The sequence below is a fragment of the Vombatus ursinus genome, unplaced genomic scaffold, assembly GCF_900497805.2.
Source record: "Vombatus ursinus unplaced genomic scaffold, bare-nosed wombat genome assembly UNPS02014777.1, whole genome shotgun sequence".
NCBI classification, from domain to species: domain Eukaryota; kingdom Metazoa; phylum Chordata; class Mammalia; order Diprotodontia; family Vombatidae; genus Vombatus; species Vombatus ursinus.
In genome coordinates, this window is record NW_020954555.1 from 2,042,590 (window position 1) to 2,063,223 (window position 20,634).

The 20,634-nt window shown below is 51.5% G+C and overlaps 1 protein-coding gene across 3 annotated transcripts in view; it reads left to right on the forward strand.

Annotated features, from left to right (window-relative positions):
- The window catches only part of ZDHHC18 (zinc finger DHHC-type containing 18), a 36,919-nt gene extending 18,478 nt beyond the window's left edge, over positions 1 to 18,441 (forward strand). The window contains exons 4-10 of one of the 3 annotated variants that reach the window (XM_027864920.1): positions 6,393 to 6,530; positions 6,631 to 6,679; positions 8,212 to 8,314; positions 11,718 to 11,830; positions 14,288 to 14,387; positions 16,915 to 16,992; positions 17,685 to 17,763. In XM_027864920.1, coding sequence (XP_027720721.1) covers positions 6,393 to 6,530; positions 6,631 to 6,679; positions 8,212 to 8,314; positions 11,718 to 11,830; positions 14,288 to 14,387; positions 16,915 to 16,956 — 545 coding nt within the window. In that variant the 3' untranslated portion in view covers positions 16,957 to 16,992; positions 17,685 to 17,763. Of the gene's footprint in view, positions 1 to 6,392; positions 6,531 to 6,630; positions 6,680 to 8,211; positions 8,315 to 11,717; positions 11,831 to 14,287; positions 16,422 to 16,914; positions 16,993 to 17,684 lie in introns of those variants that run through there. The other 2 variants (XM_027864919.1, XM_027864921.1) reach the window with 2 other exon arrangements.
- Positions 18,442 to 20,634: the final 2,193 nt, after the last annotated feature.

Here is a 20,634-nt window from a genome sequence, read left to right on the forward strand (position 1 = left end):
TCTCTGTCTCTCTCTGTCTCTCTGTCTCTGTCTCTCTCTCTCCTCTCTAAGCATCTTAAGATTCCATTAACTTCTTTGATCACTCAAATGAAATACAATGTGTATGAAGCACTTTGCCACCCAAGTAAGTGCTATATGAGTGTTCGCTATCATCTCACTCCTTTCTGATGACTGAGTTTTTCAGTGTGTTTAAAACCACTAAATATTCTTTCTGATAGACTCTTGGCTAGCTCTGCCTCCTACACCTTGGGGTTTAATTTCTTGTACTTGAATATAAGAATTTGCATTTATCCCTATTAAATTTCATCTCGTGAGCTCTGGCCCCATCTCAAGGCTGTCCAAATATTTTAAAATCTTGATTCTGCTATCCAGTGGTAGCTGTCCTCCTAACTTTGTAACATCTGCATATTTGATAGAAATGCCATCAGTGCCTTTGTCTAAATCATTGATAAAAATGTTAGATACCACAGGGCCAAGCACAGATCCCTGGGGCACTCCACTGGAGACCTTCTTCCAGACAAACATCAGTCCATTACTGACTCCTCTGTGGCCCCGTCACTTAACCAGTCCTTCATTCCCTCAGCGATATTGTCACGTGCTCCCATCTAGTCTACCTCAAATCTTGGTGAATGATCCCTACAGCATTGTGCTGAGCTATCATTCTAATCTTTATGTCAGGGCCCTGCTGTGTCCTGGGTGTGCAAGCTCCCATTTGAGGAATTTCCTTTAGCAGTCCTGGCTGGAACCTTTCTAGAAGTTAAAAGTCTTGGAGATGTGTCTGAGGCTTATAGGGATTCAGAGATTTGTCCTTGGTCCCTTGGCTAATGTCAGAGTCAGGGTTTGAATCCTAACCAGTCCAGGGGAGATGCACTAGGCCACACTGCTTCTTCATCAATTTAGTAACCCTGTCAAAAATGGAAAAATGTTAGTCCAACATGACCTGTTGAAGTCATGCAGGCACTTTGTGATCACTGTTTCCTTTTCTAGATGTCTTCTAGCCATCCCTTTTATAATCTCTTCTAGAATGTCTTCAGAAATCTGAATTAAGCTCACTGCCGTCTCCATTTTCTTTCCTTTTTTTTGGGAGACCAGGCCCACATTTGGCCTTCTCCAATCCTGTGCTCCCTCTCCTGTTTTCCTCCCATGGCCTTTCAAAGATCATGGATGCTGCCTCAGTAGCCACATCTGCCAGTTCTTCTGGGGCCCAGGTCACTGGAATGCATCCTACAAAGCTCCAAACCATAGGAGACCACCTGTCTTTCCTTCGAACCTTCTGAGATCTACCCTTCCAAAATGTAGGCTGTCTGTCCATTGCTCTAAAGATCCTAGGCAGAGAGGTCGTCTTCTCCCAAGGTTCCCATCCTTTCCATTCCAGAAGCTAGTTAGTGGATTTGAAGCTGGAAGGGGCCTCAGGTCATCTGATCCAGCTCACACTCCCATTTTATAAATGAGGAAACCTGGGCCCAGAGGGGAATTGACTTGCCCAAGGTCTCAGGGGGGAGCCAATGTAAGAGCTAGGATTTGAACCCAGGACTTCTGACTCTAAATCCAGTCCTCCAGCTCCTTCATTTTGCATATGAGGAGACTTGAGCCCAGGAAAGAGAGGTATTTTGCTTGAGATCACATGGTTAGCCACTGACACGGGCAGGTCTGCCGCCTGGGTCTCCCAGCTCTCTTGATCCCCTTTTCTTTGCACTTGACCTTTTAAATTGCATATGAAATTATCCAGGAAATGGAAGCCATGGGCTCCCAACTAAGAGCTTTACCTCTTAGGAGATGACTCTGAGAATCTCCTACCTTCATTCTTACCATTAGTCCTAACAAACAACATTGCAGCCATGGCAGACCCCGCTCACGACTGCCCAGTGAGCATCCGACAATGAAAGCCCACCAGACCAAGAGAATTTCCTGTCTCATCCCTCGCCTAAATCCCATATTCTGAAGCCATACAACTCGGGTGCTAGCATTACTCTCTCTGACTGCCTGTGGAAGGGAGTAGGGAAGGAAGACAATAAACAATGATATAGCAACTGCTGTGTATCAGGCACTGCGTTAGAAGCATTTTTTACCAAGATTTCCTCATTGGATCCTCAAAACAACCCTGTGAGGCAGGTGCTGCTGTTATCCCCATTTTACAGCTGAGGAAGCTGAGGCAAACAGGTGTAGTGACTTGCTCAGGGTCGCACAGCAAGTAAGTGTGTGAGGCCAGAGTCGAACTCAGGTCTCTATCTGCCTCACCACCAGGCTGCCTCAATGGGACGCATCTGAGCCCCATCAGAAAGGGAATGGAATACAGCCTGGGTGTGAGTGGACTTGATGTAAGCTGCTGAAGTGAGTGTGGAGTATAGAAAACCACAAAAACTCTCTCCTCTTTATACTCCAAATTCTTTGTCCTACTCGGGCCTTGAAGGGAAAGCGAAGGTAAGCGATGTTAGGCTAGCTGAAGAGGAAAGGGAAAAGCGATGGGGGTGGGGAGGAAGGGAACGTCTGTCTCAACACGCAGCTCAGTGGTGGGGTGCACTTGGTGCAGGACTGAGTCAGGATGTCCTGGGGAAGTCACTTCACCGCTGTCTGCCTCAGTTTCCCCACCTGTAAAACGGGACTAAAACAGCACCTACATCCCAGGGTTGCTGTGAGGATCAAATGTGTTAACGTGTCAAGTGCCTTGCCAACCTCAAAATGATAGATGCTGGCTGTTGGGATTACTGTAATACTCCTACTAGCTAGCATTTACATAGCACCTACTGTGTGCCAGGCACTGTACTAAGCGCTTTACGAACATAATCTCATTTGATCCTCACTACTAATAGTAACCCTACTGTTATTATCATTAGCATCTCAGCCTTGCTGCAAAGCGTCAGTCAGTGGTGCCAAAGGAAGCGGTGGGGTCCTTCATGTTGGTAAGAATCAGATCCAGAGTAAAATTTTCCCTGGTGGTTTTCTCAGTCCTTCGAAGCATGGAATTGTCATTAAGGCAAGCCAAGAAACGATCAGCCGCTCTCTCTTTGACAGGAAGTACTACAGATGTGTGGTGGTTGGAGTCCCTCCGTGGCTCGGCTGTGGAGCCTCTGGCCAGGCCGGCGAGGTGTTTTCTTCCCTTCTCATCTCTTCCCTCTGTCCAGGCTGTCCTCGCATTGCAATAGTGCTTCTCTGTGCCTCCTCTGGTCTTCCCCCGAAGGCTTCCCCTGCGGTTCCTGGAGTGCCATATCTTAAGATGCAGGGTTCTTTCTTCCCCGTTCCTTTTGCCTCCCCTGTGTATCTGGAATCAGCTATGTCCTTCCAGAGCCTGATCCCAGCTTCAGACTCCACAGACTCTGAGCAGGCGGGATCTCTGGTTCATTTTGTTATCCAGTTCTCTGAGGCAGGAGGTTTGTTTGCTTGGATCTTTCTTGGATCTTGGCTCCTGTGAACTTCTGGGTGCTTCTCCTGCTGCGCTTCCTACTTCAAAACTACACTCTCTTTGTCATAGAGAGGCAGGTTTCTCCCCACCCTGACCCCTTCCTCCTCTGCAATTTCAAATCCTCTGTCTAGATCTTTAAGATTGCTCGCAATTCCAGATGCCCAGCCTCTGTTGGTGCTCTCCATCCACGGCCAAGGGCCTGTCATTACTGAATTTTAAGCCATGGATCAAAAATCCAAATCTTCTTGAATGGTCATTCACGTCCCAAATCTGCCTCTCTCTTCTGAAACTTTTGCCTTGGATCAGCATCAGCAAGGAGAATGCCACCTCTGACTCAGGGCCGTTCCCTTCTTGCAGCAAACTTCTGGCTGTATCTCTGGCAGCCACAGGAACTAGACCAAATGGATAGCGGGTATCTTCTCTGCCTCCTCTGGGAAAGGCCGTCCTCCACCTCTTTTCTTCTTCCTCTCACCCTTCTGCCCACAGCTTCAAGGACCCCATGTATATCATTCCTTATCAGGAAGAGCTTCACATTCTGGTCACTGGTCCTTCCTTCTGTCCTCTTCCACCTCCCTCCCCAGTCTTCTGGCACAGGTCAGGAGTCCCCTCTGCTCCATCCGGTCCTCTTTCCTGTCTGTTATCACATTCAGGCCTTTCTGCTGTTTTTTGTTTTGTTTTGTTTTTAAGAAATGCTTGATTTTCCTTAATAAACTCAAGAGAGGATAGACATTCCTAAACCTCTTTTACCTTCTCTGCTAAGAGAGGAACAGTCAGTACTTTGTCCATGACTAACAGTCACTTAATCTTAACAGGAGTACAGACATCCCATACTTTGTGCAGGTCATCCATCCTTGGTGGAAGTGAGATCCCCAGTCCCGATGGCTCTCTTGAGTAGCTACCTGGAAGACGGTTGTCACAAACCTGCTGAATGTCACCTCCTCTCATTAGCACCTTGGCATCCACAGCCAGCTTTCTTCCCTGCTCTCACCAGGCTCTCCACCACTTGGTTTCCTTTGTCTTTGTCTTTTTCCTTTTGTTCCTGACCCTCCTCTTCAGTTCTCCCTCGGGCCCTTGCCTTCCCCTAAGGCTCCCCTTCCCCAGGTCCTTCCATCCTAGCCTTCCACCTCCTCCTCCTGCCGAAATTTCTTCTCACCAAATTCGATTCTTGGCCTTCTTTCATGTTACAGAGCCCCCCAGACCACCTTCACATCTCCTTCTGCGTCAGCTCAAATCCTTCTTCCACTTCTTCTCTCATGTTCCCTGCCGCAGAATCTAGAAGTGAAATTATAATCTCTCAACCCCCCTCGACTTCTTCAAACTCTGGCTCTAGATCTCCATTTGGAAAATGGAGCTGGAGAGATGACTGCATTCTACAAGCATCACAGAATTTAGAGCTAGAAGGGACCATGAAGGCCATCCATTTCATTCCTCTCATTATATAAGGTGTCCCAAAAAGTCTTAGCGAAATTTTTAGACTCTTGAGACACCTTGTACAGATAGGGAAACTGAGGCCCACTAGGCCACTCCATAGAAAGTAGCATAGCTACAGAATCTAGTCCTCTTTGCATTGCCCCAAGTTTGGCTTGCAGTCTGGCTTGGGGGCCAGATGGGTTTCAGGAAAGTGAGCACCCCAGAAGAAGATGAAGACAGCAGCTCTGAGGAGGGAAAGTGAAGACATGTCCTGTTGCCTCAGCCCTGGAGTGCAGAAGGGCTGAGGGAGGGGGTGGACCAGAGAGACACATGTTGTCTGGTCTAGATCTCGTGGTGTTGCGGTGAAGGCCCTGATCTCGTTGTGAATGTCCTCCCCAGGGTAGGGGACACTAGTAGGAGGTTCATTTTACAGAATCTAGGAGGAGACAATTTAGCCCCATGATGCTGAGGAGAATGCAGATTTGACAAGTATAATTGGAGTTGTGAGGGAAGGACCCCAGTTTCTTTCTTAGGGGTGTGAGAGCTGCTAGAAACGGGTGCTCCCTCCCTGCTTAGCAGCCATGGCAGAGCCCAGTGTCTGGGGCTGTGGGGTTACTCCACATGGATGGCCCTGGGGAGCAGGGGTGGGCTGGCTGAGGAGATCTAAGTGAGCTGAGTCCTGATGACTGTGCAGGGAAGCTGAGCCATGAGCTCATTGTGCTGGCTAAGCATTGTCAGCTTACTTTGGGGTTCAGAGAGGGAGCCTGTTGGGAACACCTCGCTGTGACTAGTCGCCTTCCATGTGGGTGAATCAGTGGGTGTCATTCATGTCTATGAATCAGGCCTGCCCCACCCTTCCCCACAGGCTGCAGTCTCTGGGGCGAGGCCTGCTCTGGGCCTTGATCTGCCATCTTGCTGGGAACTTTCCACACTAGATTGGGCGTGACACTCCCTGGGTGAGCTCAGCTCTCTTTCCTGGACCCAGCCTATGGTGTCTGTCTTGGATTATTGTGTGGCAACTGTTACTCTAAGGGCTCTGGGAAAGGAACAGGGGGTGTTTAGCCCGGAGAAGAGAACTTGGATGGATGGTAGTCAGGCAGGAATCAATAAGCATTTATTAAGCACTTACTGTGTGCCAGGCACTATCTGTAATTAGAGTCTTCAGCATCTGGAGAGCTGCCATATAAAAAAGGGATTCTACTTGTTCTGTCTGTATCCAGAGAACAGAATTAGGAACTTTGGGTACAAGAGGCAGAAAGGCATATTTTGGTTCAAAGTAAGGGAAATCTTTGAAGGATGAAAGCTGTCAAGAAATGGAATGGGCCGCCTTAGGCAGTGGTGAGCTCCCTGCCGTGGAGGCCTTCAAGGGAACACTGAAATTCCAGTTCCAGGGCAGTTTGGTTTGCGTGACCTCTGGGTCCCCTCTGGCTCTGAAATTTTGCGCTTATACCAAAGGGGTTCCTAGCCTAGGGTCCAATGGGATATGCTAGAAGAGGGAGACTCAGCCAGGCAGGGCCCAGCCTTCTCTGTTGGCCTGGAGAGAGACGGCAATAACCCTTCCCTTCTCACCTCCTTTCTATAGAGCGGTTCGACCACCACTGCCCTTGGGTGGGCAACTGTGTGGGAAAACGGAATTACCGCTTCTTCTATGCCTTCATCCTCTCCCTGTCCTTCCTGACCTCCTTCATCTTTGCCTGTGTCATCACCCACCTGACTCTGCGTAAGTAGAAGGGTGAGGCGGGGAAGGGGCTGTACTGGACCAGGGCCCTCTGGCCGCTGCCCCTCTGCATTCATCTCTCTCTGCCTTTTTCTCCTCCTAGGTTCTCAGGGAGGCACCTTCCTTGACACTCTGAAGGAGACACCAGCAAGATATCCTTTGGGGGCAAACTGTTAGAACCTATTTTTTACCCAGGCCTGGTCCCTCATTTTGTTCCCTTCCTGTGCTGGGTGAAATGGGTGTGCCCACCTGCATGCCATCTATCTGGTGCTTGTCTGCAGCATTTCTATAGGGTATGGAAGATGGCCCAGCGGGCAGGGCATTGGACCTGGAGTCAGGAAGACCTGAGTTTAGATCCCACCTCAGACTAACTGGGTGACCCTGTGCGAGTCACCAAAAACAAACAACAACAACAAAACTCCATCTGCCTCAGTTTCCTTATCTGCAAAATGAGCAAAATAATAGCACCTATTTCTCAGGGTTGTTGTGAGGATCAAATGAGATAATTGTACAATACTTTACAAACCTTTGGGTGCTATATAAATGCTAACCATTGGTATTATTGTTACTACTGTAAGTACACCTGTGATGATGGTGACCACTGCAGCTGCTACTTGAGGTTGCATTTCCTACATCCCTGTGAAGTGTCAGGCCTTGTGTTTGCTGGCAGGGGTAGGGGGAGAGCCAGGACTCAGAGGAGACGGTTTGTAAAGAAATGGGTCTCTTAGAATACCCAGTGCCTTAGAACACTCTGTACCCAGAGTTCTTCCCATTTTAAATCCTAGGGAGCCCAGAATCCTTCAGGTGTCCCCCTTGCTGGCCTCAGTCTAGTGTTAATCACTACAGAAAAGGGAGAGACGGTAAAGGGAAGATTTGCGTGTCTACATTATTTTATTAGAGAAACTAATAAAATGGAGGGGAAGGATGGGAGAAGGTTGAAGGGTAAGAAGGTCTGAGTCCTAGGGCTGTGAGAATTTCAGCAACTGAGGTAGATTCTGTTGGGGGGTTGGGGTAGAGGCAGAAATCCAGGGACATACCAACAACTGTTGCTTGAAAGGATGAGTGAAGACCAGCAGGGTTCACAATTGCCACTCCCTCTGGGCATCCTTTGTAGCTGGGGTCCCCAGACCAGGAGGTATGCAGTAGTGGGGAGAGGCAGGCCTCAGAAGAGAGGCCTTATTTCAACAGGCCCCTTGGTTGGTTGGGGGAGGCAGCCTGAAGCAAGATGGCAGTCTTCCTTCCCAAAGCAAGTCCTTTTTGTCCCAAGGCCCTTGGCCCTCTGCTACCTGACACAGCTGTCCAGAAAGGAAGCACGCCTTGTCAGGACCCAGAGGAAGAAGTGTGCCCCCAGGCACCCTGGACAAAAGCCCTGGTCACCCCAGACTAGTTATTGTTCTGCTTAGGGTCTCAGAAATGGCCATACTAGAATAGCCCCTTCTCATAGCATCAGGTCCCTGGGTCCCTGGTCCCTTGAGAGTGGCTGCAGGCCAAGCCTCTCATCGAGAGAGCTATCTGCCCACAGGCGCCCAGCATACCTGTGTCTTGTGACACCGGCTCCCACTCTCCCCCTTATGTCGCTTGTGCCACTTCTCAGAGGTGAATGTCTGTACCTGCCTGCCTGTCCCCCAGCCCTGCTTTCTCCCCGCTCCCCCTGAAGAACGTGGTTTCTTTGACGCCTCCTCACTGTGCTGGAGCTGGTGATTTGCTTCTTCTCCATCTGGTCCATCTTGGGCCTCTCAGGGTTTCACACTTACCTCGTCGCCTCGAACCTGACAACCAATGAAGACGTGAGTATAACTGGGGTCTGCTTTGTGTGCCAGGTGGGAGAGGATGGGTTATTGTCAGGTGAGTGAAGCCCCCGTACTGCGCTGCAGGGATGGCAGGGCTGACGAAGCCAGAGGAAGCTGGTGGGAACGTAAGAGGCAGTCCAGACCCCTGCACCGAGCAGGAGTCTCTTTCACCACATTGGCCACAAGTGGGCACCCAGCCTTTGCTCAGAGGCCTCCTATAAATAGGAATTTGTTATCTGCAGGGCAGCCCATCCCTCTCTGGGACAGCCCAGCCAAGCCGGAGTCGTCTGTGCCGAAGCTTCCACCCACTGCTCCTAGTCCCACAGGATCCCTGTGAGCCCCCTCAAGCTGGCTAATCCCCCTCCCAGTGACAGCCCGACAGATCCTTGAAGAGTTGGTCTGACCTACACCCCCTCCCCAGGCTTCTCTGCCTCCTTCAGCTATGACCTGTGGGACAGCATCCAGGCCTCTCCTCTGTGGCGCTCACCTTCCGAACGCCTCGTGCTGGATATGGGCCGACCAGGGCAGAGGCCAGCAGCACTTGATGCCAGCTTGATGTGTGAAGCCTCTGTGTGTCAGCTTCCTATGGATGAGCCCCTGTGACCCCAGCAACGCAGCACCAATTGTACAAAGAGCTTTGGGGCCTTTCATGAGAAAAGCCAGCCTTGCCCCAGCTAGGACCTTGGATTTAGAGCCTCAGACTTGCCCAGGAAAGTAGTATAGTGGAAAGAGCATTGGATTCAGGCAGAGAGACCAGCACAATGTTCCTGGGCCTCAGTTTCCTCATCTGTAAAATGAGAGGGTTGGGTTTGCCTCCTTCCAGCTGTCAGTCTGTGATCCTGTTTTCCAGGCTCATCCAGGAGTCTCTATAACCTACCATCTGGCCTTTGTCATAATAGCAATAACTCGGGGAGGAAAGCCCCCAGCACCTTGAGTAGCCTTCTGTGGTAAACTCTTGGAAGGACATGGACAAGAGGTGTTTGCCCAGGAGAGGTTACAGTCTGCATCATGAAAGAACTCCTCACGTTTTTATAGTGCTTGAAGGTTTACAAAATGCTTTCGCCACAAAAAAAAACAAACCCTAAATGCAATATCACATTTCTTTTACAGTTAAAGAAACTGAGGCTCATCAAGGGTCTTGCTGTCTTGGGTGGGTTCAGGTTACCAGGGCCACATGAACTACTGCATCCTGGGGCTCTGAAAGGACAGGCAGATGAGATCGCTGAGCCACTGTGAGACATCTTTGAAAAATGGCGGTGAATGGGAGAAGCATCACACACCTAGAGAAGGGCTAATGGGCCAGTTTTCAGAAAGGCAGAAAATGGAGTTTGCAAGTTATAAGGCCATGACAATTTCTTGTGCGGTTCTTAAGGAAGAGGGCAAGATTTTACAATTAGTTTAATGGCTAGAACCCAGGAAGTGTCCTGAGTGGTTTGACAGCAGCTTGGAAGGAGCTCTCTATGGGATCTGGGCTTGGCCCCACACTCCTTAATACTTCTGTCATTTGCTTGGGTAAAGGACAGAGGTCCACAAGTCCCCAAACCAGGAAGAAATAGACAACACATGGGCCAACAGTCTTCCAAACTCTCTTGATAGCCTAGCACACTGGGCAGAATCAGATTGGGTGACGTTTAATAGATATAAATGCACAATGTTATCCTGGGGCTCAACAAAGTGGGTTCACAAGTACAAGATGGGGGAGAAGGCAAGAGCCAGAGTTTTAGCAGACAACAAGGTTACTGAGTCAGCAGTGAGGTGTGGGAGCCAAGAAAGCTAATGGCATCTTAGACTCCATTAGAAGAGGTTTAGTGTCAGGGGCTAAGTGGACGATGATCCCACACTCCCCTGCCCTGGCTGGGCCATAGCTGGAGTCCTGGGTACAGGGCTGGGGGCTACCTCTTGAGAAGGACATTGACAAATTAGCGAGTGTCCACAGAAGGGTGGCCAGATAGTGAAGGACTCTGAGCTAGATGAAAAGAATTCTAATTCCGTTATGAAGATAGTAAATATTTTTGTGGAGGTTTAAGGCTTCCCTCAAGGTAGGAAGTGCCAGTATCCCCATCTTACAAATAAGGAAACTGAAGCATGTGTAGGTGAGAATGATTTTGTCATATAGAAAATAGCCCTAGCTGGCTTTGCATGTTTTGGGGTTAGTTTGGGCTGTGTGGAGCAGAACTGATTCTCGCAGCCAGTGGAAATGAGCCAGTCCTGGGCTGTCTAGGCCCTTATGGGAGGAACACCAGCTTTGGTCAAGCCCACCAATCCAGAAGAGCTTTGAGAATGGCCTGGTGATGGACTTGGATATCTATGGTCTAAGCACCAGCTTAGCCCAATTTGGAGAGGCTCACCCCCAGGTTGGCCTTAAGGTGATGGGGCCTCTTTTGAAGACTGTGCACTAACATTTGGTGGTCTGACTGCTGGTGGAGGGTGACCTGGATGGTTGGTTACAAAACATTCCTGTGTTTCTCATTTGGTCCTCCCACAACAATCCTGTGAAGTAGGCTAGGCAGATTGTATTATTCCCATTTTACAGATTAAGGTAGGTAGGGCCTGAATCCTCCAGAGAGACCTCTGCTAGCTGTGTGCCTCCAGGAGGTCAAAGAAAGAGAGACGCCCAAAGAGTCTTAGGAGTTCTTTTTTGGTAGCAGAGCTGGAAAGAAGGTGGGTGCTCATTGATCAAGTGAAGGCATCACTTAAAAAAAGAAAGAAATGGAGACCTAGAACATAGATTATAAGTTATTCAAACTAATGAGAAGTCAAATGGGAATTCCCCGTCCCCAGCCCATGATCCCTGCCTCCCAGGGTCTTACTACACTCACGTGGGGAGGGGAAGGAGAAGAGCCCCAGAGGTTTGAGGACATAGAGGCCGGTCAGCCCAGACACTAAAAGCATCTCTGACATCACACAGAACAAGCCCAGTGCTGGTCCTCCTGAGGCTTCCACTCTGCCTGGGAAGATGAGATCCAGAGGTCCACCCATTCCTGAGTGCACACACCCACTTAAGTGGACCCATCAGTTCCTCTGGGACTCAGAGGAGGGGGAATGGTACCTGGTGCCTGGAGGGGAGGACACAGGGAAGGAAGACTTGAGTGGAAGGAGCTGGGCTCCTGGGTATCAGTGTGGTGGCCGGGGTTGGAGAATTCTGTAGCAAGGCTTCTCTGAGGCTGTGAATGTCTGCTGACTGGTTCTGTTTCCTTCCTCCTCATATCATCACTGTGCCCACCTCACTCCTCACACTACCTTTCCTCAGACTGACCCCCTCTTGCCTCTGTACAAACACACACAGGGGTAGGGTAGGACCCCAAAGCCCACCCTCCCTGAGTGGCACATGAGTTTGGAGTTGGCTTGTTAGGTACCCTTCCCCCCACCTCTGCTTTAACTTGGCCTCTTCTACTTACAGATCAAAGGCTCGTGGTCCAGTAAGAAAAACATGGAGGCTTCCACCAACCCCTACAGCCATAAAAGTGTCGTTGCCAACTGCTGCGCTGTGCTCTGTGGGCCTCTGCCCCCCAGGTGAGCAGCCCTGCCTGAAGCCTGGCCCCCCACCCCCACCCTGAGGCATCCTGGGCCTCATACTTACAACCTGGGGCCTCTGCAGCTTTCCCAGGCCCTCACCTCAGCCTGGCAGCCAGGCAAGGCCAGGGCCCTGTCCCAGGATGAGGGAGCTAGAGGGTCATGGAGACCCGGAAGGGGCTATGGAGACCACCAGCTCCAACCTCTCTTTTTTCAGAGTGGGGAACTGCAGCTTAGGGAGGGAGAAATAACCCAAGACCACACAAGAAATAAGTAGCGAACTGGGCTCTGCTTATCCAGTGTTCCTCTCCAGAGACGGGGGGCGGAGCAGAAGCAGGGAGTCTTGGTCATCCTCTGGGGTCAGAGGTCCTTTCCAGAAGTTTTTGTATAAACGCCTTATACCTGCATAGGGCACTTGCTACCTAAAGCAGCTCAAAGAGGGGTTCTTTTATGAAGTGAAGGACCAGCCACAGCTTACCTGTCGTTAGGATGGACATACTGGCATGCTTAGCTGCCCAGCTAAAGTTGCTGAGAGCTCGCTGCTGATTTGGGGGGTGTGGTGGCTAGGCGCTGCCAGCCTGGGGTGCGAGAGGCAGGGTGGCTGCCCTGGCTGGAGCCCCTGATCTCCCCTTAACTAGAAGCCAGGTCACAGGGCCATCTCATCACCAGAGGGAGCTGGTGGGTAGCACAGGGTATGAGTGGTCCAGCTGGCTTGGCTGGGTGGTAACTGATCCCTCTGCTGGCACAGCTGCCCGGGTGAGTGATCATGGTCCCGTCATCTCATCCCCTTCCCTGGACTTCCTCTCTGCAGTATGACCTAGATGTGTCTCCAGTCCTTCCTAGAGGAGAGAAGGCACAGAAAGCTGAAGCCTGTCTCTATGCCCAGCTCTCACTTTAACCATTGCTTTAGGGCAGTAGAACTCAAGGCTAGAGAAGCCTTAGAGCTCAGCAAGTCCATCCCCTTTGTTTTCTAGAGAGAAACTGAGGCCTGGAGACATTATGTAACTTGCCAAGTTCACACAGGTATTAAGTGGCAGAGACGAGATTTGAACTCGAGCCTCTCCTCTAGAGCTTTATCCTTTCCCCTGTGCCACACTGGCTGTTATGGAGGCTTTGACTTCAGAGCAGGTGCTCTTCTACTGCATTCTGCTGTCTCTCGGCCTTATCCCCCTTCCCTTCCTCCCTTGGTAATAGGAATAAGCATTAGAAGGCGCCTTCTGGTACCTAGTGAACACATGAGGGAGAGCATTCTGTAAGAGGCCTAGACAGCCCCTTGCAGGGTCTTCATGCCATATCATTCAACAAGCATTTATTCAGTGTCTACTATGTACCAGGAACTGGGCTAGGCACTGGGGATACCGAGACAAAGCAATGAAAATTCACCTCTTCTCCGTTGAGAAAGAAAGAAAAAAAAATCATTGTTACAGACATGTGTAGTTGAGCAAAACAAGTTACCTCATTGGTTGTGTTTTAAAAAACTGTCTTGGTCTGCCCCTCAACTCCATCAGCCGGGTGGTGGCAGGGGGCAGTGTGGAGCCCTTTGGAGATGTGGCTGGTCACCACATCAGTCCGAGCTCCTCAATGGCTTCCACTGTTGAGACTTTGCTGTGACTGTACAGTAACCTCCCTATTCTGCTCAGTTCACTTTGCATCAGTTCAGAGATCTTCCTAGGTTTTCAGAAACCATCCCCTTCATCATTTCTTTCAGCACAGTCATATTCTATCACGCTCATATACCACAACTTGTTCAGCCGTTCCCCGGTTCATGGGCATCTCCCCCTCCCCAACCCGTTTTTAGGTCTTTGGTACCACAGAAAGAGCTGCTAGAAATATTTCTGCAGCGGCGGGCCCTTTTCCTCTTTCTTTGATTGCTTTGGGGCAAAGACCTTGTAGCAGTATTTCTGGGCCAAAGGCTTTCCATGGTTTGCTTTTGGGGCCTCGTTCCAAAGTGCTCTCCAAAGTGGTTGGAACAGTTCAGTAGAGCTCCCCCGTCAGGAAGCCTTAGCCTGGGGCTGTTCCCCACTGAGAGCAGGGGCTAGTACTGATGGTTGCATAGCCCTTCTCTCTTCACCACCATCCTCCATCCACGCGCTTCCTGTTTTCCCATTGACTTCTAATCCAGAAAAGTAACAAATTGAAAAGGCAAGGATTTCGCCTCACTGGAGATATTCAGACAGAGGCCAGAGGACCACTTGGAAATTTTGTAGCAGCTCAATTCAAGCAGGGTTCGAATTGAATGTTCCCTGAAATCTCTTCTGACCCAGATTCTGCAGGGCGTAAATTCCAGGCCCTCCTGCTCTGAAAGGGGAGGGGCTGGAGCCCAGGTCATGGCTAGCCTTCGTCGGGGCCTTCTGCCTCCCCTCACTGCCCGCCATGGGCAGGCAGGGGGCAGGCCCAAGCTGCTTAATGGCAGATGGCTCTTGACCCATCAGGTCTCTCGCTTTTGTGTTTTTGAAGCTTGATTGACCGGAGGGGCTTTGTGCAGCCAGACACCGAGTTGCCGTCTCCTAGCAAGAAGGAGGAGCCCACCTGTGAAGCCAAGCCAGACGGCAGCATGGTAGGAGGCCTCCCCTAGAGGAGCTGAGTGCTTGCCAGCCTGCCAGTCCCTCCTCCCTGCACCCACTGCCTCCCTGTGCCTGCTGGACCCGCCTCTGCCCCCTGGGCCAGAGCTACCCAACACCCAAGTCAAGCCTCCTCTCCTTTATTTTGGCACTGCCCCCCCACGGCTGTTCCTGAGCTCTTCTGTTGCTGCCCCTCTCACACCTCAGGGGAATGCCCCTCCACCAAGTCCAGGAGCCATGTGGAAATGGCCAGAGACTGCCTACTGGCTCACAGCGGGGAGCCTGGTCATAGTTGGGGCTGGGGCTGGGAGGGACATGTGCCCACTTTGCCATAGAGAACCAGTGTCTTTGCCTTTTATACCCACGTCTACACTAAGAAGGTCTCGCCCTGTATAGATGGATGTGGGTGTGAGTGGGCTCCGGGCCTTGCTGAAACCATGGGCAGCTGTCACAGTGACAGGGGGCCATGAAGGCTCAGCAGGTTGAAGAGCAGATCTTAGGGCCTGGGACACTTCCCAGGGCTTGGGGGTTGCCTGTGTCTCTTCTCAGAAAGGAGCCAGAGCCACCTGATAGTGGGGGTAGGCAGGGTGTCCAGTGCCAGCAGGAACTTGATTGGGGGTGGGGGCGAAGGGCGTCCCTATTTGAGGCTCCTTGGAACAAGTGAACCAAGCAGTGAGAGCCCTCCCCTCGTTCCCCCCAGTCTGGATCCAGGGACCGTACACCAGGCTGCCCTACCTCCCTGGTGTGGGTGAGTCACACGCACATTCACACACATGCACACAAACACACACGCTGGCAATACTTGAAACGGGTTTTACTGAAGCTGCTGGGTATTTTGCACAATTTTATAGAACTCTTTTCTACATAGAATTTTTAAAAGAAAAAAAATCCTCAGCCCCGTTGTTGTTTCTCTAGTGCTGGGTGGTGTTGGCAAGAGGCAGGTTGGTTTTGTGATTTTGTTACGAGAGACCTTATGGTTTGTTGTAAGTGTATCTGGCTGTGTGTGTGTGTGTGTGTGTGTGTGTGTGTTTTCATTTGTGCATGCCTGGCTGATTGCTTGGATGGCTCCCACTCCCCCACATGCCTGCCCTGCGTTTTGGCTTTTTTTTAAATTCCCACCCCACCTGTGGGGATCTGAGCCTAGCAGAAGCAGGCTGGGGTGCCATATGAGCCATGGGAGCTGAGAGAGTGAATGAGAAAGACAGAGACGTGTGTGTGTGTGTGTGTGTGTACACATACTAGTTGTGAATGGCAACTTGAAGTTCCCGAGGGGGGGCCGAGTCCCCATTCTGGGTGTCCTCCCACACTCCCTTCCCACCCCACACTCCCACCTCCCAACCACTGACTTTGATGTCAGAAACCTGGTGGCTGGGTGACGCCAGGGCTGCCCCCCCTTCCCCAAGCTGGGCTTCCGGCCTGAAATCTGCCCCAACAGGCCAAAGTGCATTTGGGTGGGGTTTTGGGAGTATCAAGAGATTTGAACAATCCTGGAAGAGCATGAGCGGCTGGAAGCAGCTGAGAATGGCAGCTCAGCTGACTGCTGCCCCTCAGCCTGTGACTGGGGGCGGGGGCGGGGCAGGGGCCGGGGCCGGGGCCGCTGGACGGAAAGAATGAGCCAAGCTCTAGCCTGGGAGATTGAGCCCCGGGCTAGCGTTCAGCCCAGCCCCTTCCCTCTATGAGCTGCCCAGAGCCGTAGCCCCTCTTAGGAGTAGGTGAGAACCTCAGGACTGTCCTGGGTCCTCCACCCATCCATCGAGGCCTTTTAGCTGTGGGCCTTCCACGATGCTGCAGCACTCCCATTAATGGTCCCTCCAGGCCAGGGGGCAGAGGCTTGAAGAGCCAGTTTGTCTAGAAGTGGCAGTTGCCCAGGGAACTCACGGAAAGCTCAAAGTGGCCTGGGCGTCAGTATCCTTGGCCCTGCAGAGGAGAACGGGGGAGCTGGCTTGGGGCGGGGGGAGCCCATCTGCCTTTCATTGAGGCCAGTGTTCTTTGTTCCTGCCTGTAATAAAATTTTTATTTTTAAGAGTTGATTTGCTTTGGTTGGCTTTATTTTTCCTTTGAAAAAGGGGGGAGTTGGTGGTGACTCTGCTTTTCCATCCAAGGTCTGGGTCTCCTCTAGGGAGGCAGAGGGAAAGCAGAGCTTTGGCTGGTTCAGGCCTGTCATCTCACCTGATTCAGCTGAGGTTGCAGAGCACCCAGGCCAGGGTAGAGAGAGCCAATGACTGGAACCCCCAGAGTGGGGATGGAACCAAGGACGTCTAGGCTTTGGCAGGAAACATCTTGTTTGTCTATCTTCTCCATCTCCCTCATCTCCCCCAAATTCTCTCTGAGGTCACAGATACCCCTTCTCCTTTCTGCCACCATCTTCATCTGGTCCCTCCACTCCCAGTAACCTCTGAGTGAGTTTGGAAGACCACAGATCCTAGTTTTGGTGTGGGGGCTGCCCCCCACCTCTGTGCCCAGGGGAGAAGTGCCAGGCAGGCATCTCTTAACACTGGCACTCTCCGGTATCTCCCCTCCCAGGAGGACACCTGTCAGGACTTTGCCATCTCCTGCACAGCCTGAGGGGACCTAACAGGCCTCCTTGCTGAGGGTTAGCTGGTAAGATCGTGCCTTACTCCCCCACATTGGTGCCCACCCCTCATCTCACCTTCATTGCATGCCTCACAGAAATTGTTCATCTGTCTGGTGTGGTGTGTTGTGTGTGTGAGTAGGCGCTCAGTAGGTGGGCTGGCTAGGGGGAGCTCACCTCAAGCTCCCCCTGCCCCATAGGAAAGAGGATGGAGGGGCAAATGGCTTAGGCTGGGAAAGTCAGCAGCCTCTCCCACGTAGCATGATTATGCTTTATGGGGAGCAAGGTGGAGGACCCTGCTTGTCCCTGGGAATTGGGTCCTGATTGTGCTGGTAGCCCCAGGATAGAGGTGGTGGGCTCCCCTCTCAAGCTTTTCTGGGCTCCAGCTAGAGGAAGCTGGAGCAGGGGAGAGCCTGCTACCATGTGGCTAGTGTACAGGCGGTTCTGGTGGCTTTTCTGCCCCACGGAGCATGGAGACCCTTGGTCTCTGACTGTCGTCCATCTTGGCTTTCTCTCCCCTGCAGTACTTTTGGCTTGGTTTTATTCATTCTTTGCTCTTCGTGCCCTCCACAATCCTTGCTGTTTGGGAGGGGGTCCGCCCCTGTCCCAGTAGCCTGTGCTCCCTTTCCCCAGGCCTCCTCCTCCTGCTCCTGCCTGAGCTGGTTTACTTCTAACCTCTCTCTTCTCCTTCCTTGCTGTCCCAATGATGGGGGAATTCCAGTGTGCGAGGGGCCTTAAGGAGTTTTTGAGGACTGCAGCCTTCTGCCTTTCTGGGAGAAGCCCCGAGAAGGCAGGGCCTCCAGGATCTCCCCCTGCCTGAAGCCTCAGCCCATCTGCCACCGTCTGTGCCTCCAGGGTCTGCTCCCTCTGCCTCCTGTATGTCTGCTCAGCAAGGGTCCCGCCTGTCCCCCCACCTCTAGGGGACAAAGACCCAGCCCCAGAAGAAGTCTGTTGGGCACTTCCCCTCCCCACCCCCTGCCCTGCCCTGCCCTGCCCCTGAGCCGAGACCCTTCCTCTCCCAAATTGTTAGAAGCCATAAATTAGCTGCTAAACCAGGAAGCAATCCCTTCTCTCCTGTTTCCCAAACTTGTAAGGAGCCAGGGCCCTTCAGAAATCTTGCCTTACTTCCCCCCCCACCCCCAAGCCTAGGCACAGCCGTTGTCTAGCTGAACAAGTTTTCTTAGGAGTCTTTCGTGCTGATGATGCTGTTGAACAGGTTAGGTGACTGTTCTAAGCACCGGTGGCCTAACTCTGTTCCCACGATGCCACCAGCCCCCCACCCCCTTTGAGATTCCAGGTGATACCAGTGCCCTTTGTCTCTCGCTCTCTGGTCCCCATGGAAGAAGAGGGAGCTGCGGGATCAGGCCTAATACCTTCTCTCAGCCAGCCTAGGACTGGAAAGGGGTGGAGGGAAGATGGGTTTGGGCCTGCTTGTCTCTGCCTTTGACCTTTTTTTGAACCAAATAAAGATTCTTCTCCTTGCCGTATAATACCTGCTTTCTGCCGCCTTTACTCTCAGGCCATGGGGCCCACTTGTTCTGAGGGAGAGAAGTACTGGGGGTAATGTCAGCGACCCCCAATGTGACAGCTTAGCTGGGTGGCAGTGAGAATTTACAAAGGGCTCACCTCGTGGTCTCCCCATAAGATCAGTGGTCCAAAAGCTATTTTCCCCATTTTATAGATAAGAAAACAAAGGCAAAGTGATATGACCTGTATCTAGTTCGTACTGTGTCTTATCAAAAGCCGTCAGCCAATGGAGCGTTTTCTTGATTCGGAGCTGGAAGGGACCACAGAGTCCAGCCCCTTCCTTTTTAGACGAGGAACCTGCCACCAGGGACGTGAGATGACTGGTCCAAGACAGTCAGGCCTTGAACCCAGACCATCCTGACTACAAGTCCGGCCTTTTGTACATCAGACCATGCAGACTCCTGGTTCTGAAGGCCAGCCCTTGTCACCTGACAGACAGCCAAAGAAGCTGAGGGCAGGGCATCCAGCCTGGCCTCCCTCCCTCCCCTTTTCCAAGGACTTGTGATGGTCATCCTCGTGTCCTAAAAATGGCCGGCCTGGGCCTAGGTCTGGGTGCTGGTGGCGCTGCTGAGCGCTGTCAGCCTGGGGCACGAGGAGCTCGCCAAGCCCCTGATCTCTAGGGAGCCTGACAAACATCTCTGGCTTGGGTCATCCTGACTCCATTGTACCATCCAGCTCAAACAATGTCTGCTGTCCCATCTGAACCTCACAAGAGCTCTGGGAGGTAAGCTCTGTTGTTAACTCCATTGAAATGAGTAGCCCTGGGTCATACTCTTACTGAGTTTCAGAGGCAGGATTTGAATCCAGGCCCTCCTGACTGTAAGTCTAGTCCTCTATGTACCACACCAGGCTTTGGGGAAAGCCCTTTGTAACTTTTACAGGGCTGTGTATATATGTGTATATATCTGGACATATGTATGGATGTATATGTATATATATTTATATTTCAAGGTTTCACAAACACTATCCCATAGACTGTACATAGACTGTCACAAGTTGCTGTGGCCAAAAAATGTCCTTTCCTGGTGCTAAGCCAGATCCTACGGTGACGAGCCTCTCCATGCTTCTCAGAAAGCACATGCAGTCTCTCCCCAGGCTTCTGCTGGAAGTCTTTCCAACTTGGTAGGGCCTACTAGAACTTACCACAACTAGACCCTTCCCAGGCCCAGAGTCACCTCTGTGACATAAAGAGGCGTCAGAGAAGGATGTGAGTAGAGATGTGAGTTAGTTCAGCCTTTCCAGTCAAGAACTCTTCCTGTTTCTGACCTAAATCCCGTCTTTCCCTCGCAGGGCTCGTTTTGAGAAGGCCTGAACAGCCAGTGGCCACCTGCCTTCCATAGAACAGCCCTTGAGTGCCAAAGCAAAGCCTGTTATTATCAGTTAAAAATTATTGGGTAGCCATGTGGCACTGAAGGCTTGGGCCCTGCCCTCCTAAAGGGGATGCTCTGAGCAGGGGAGGGGAGGCAGGATGGGGAAAGTGACTATTTCTGCTGACATAGGCCACTGAACAGGGTGTCTCAGGGAGCTGTGCTGGGAGAGGCCCATCTGGACCTCCCCAAACAGCCAGGCCCGGGCCTGCTGCCTCCTCAGTGATAAATGGAGGCCTGGAGGCGCAGGGAGGTGCCCAAGACAGGAACTGAGTCAGAAGTCAGGGAGGTACAGAATCCAGGCATTCTGACTCCCAGGCAAACTGAGGAGCCTGAGAAAAGTTAAGGGGCTGCCCAAGGCCCCTAGCTGCCAGGGGAATACAGGATGTCTTACCTTGTCCAGAGTTAATAACTGCCGTTTATAGTGCCTTTTAATGCATGCAAAATGTTTTACACACAAACTTTTTCCTCTGGGCCACACATCAGCCCCTGAGGATAGGACTTCAAGAATGAGAGCAAGGAGCTATCTAAACCTACCCCTTCGTTTTACAGATGGGGAAACTGAGTCTCAGAGAGTTGAAGGGGTATAGAATCATAGAACCAGAGCTGGGAGGTCATCTAGACCTGTCCCTTTATTTTATAGATAAGGAAACTGAGATTCAGAGGTGGTGACTTGTTAAAGGTCACACAGCTAATAGTCTGAGGCAGGCTTTGAACCCACATCTTCCTGACTTCAGAGACAGTGCTCTATCCACTGTTCTAACCTGTCTCTGTTAA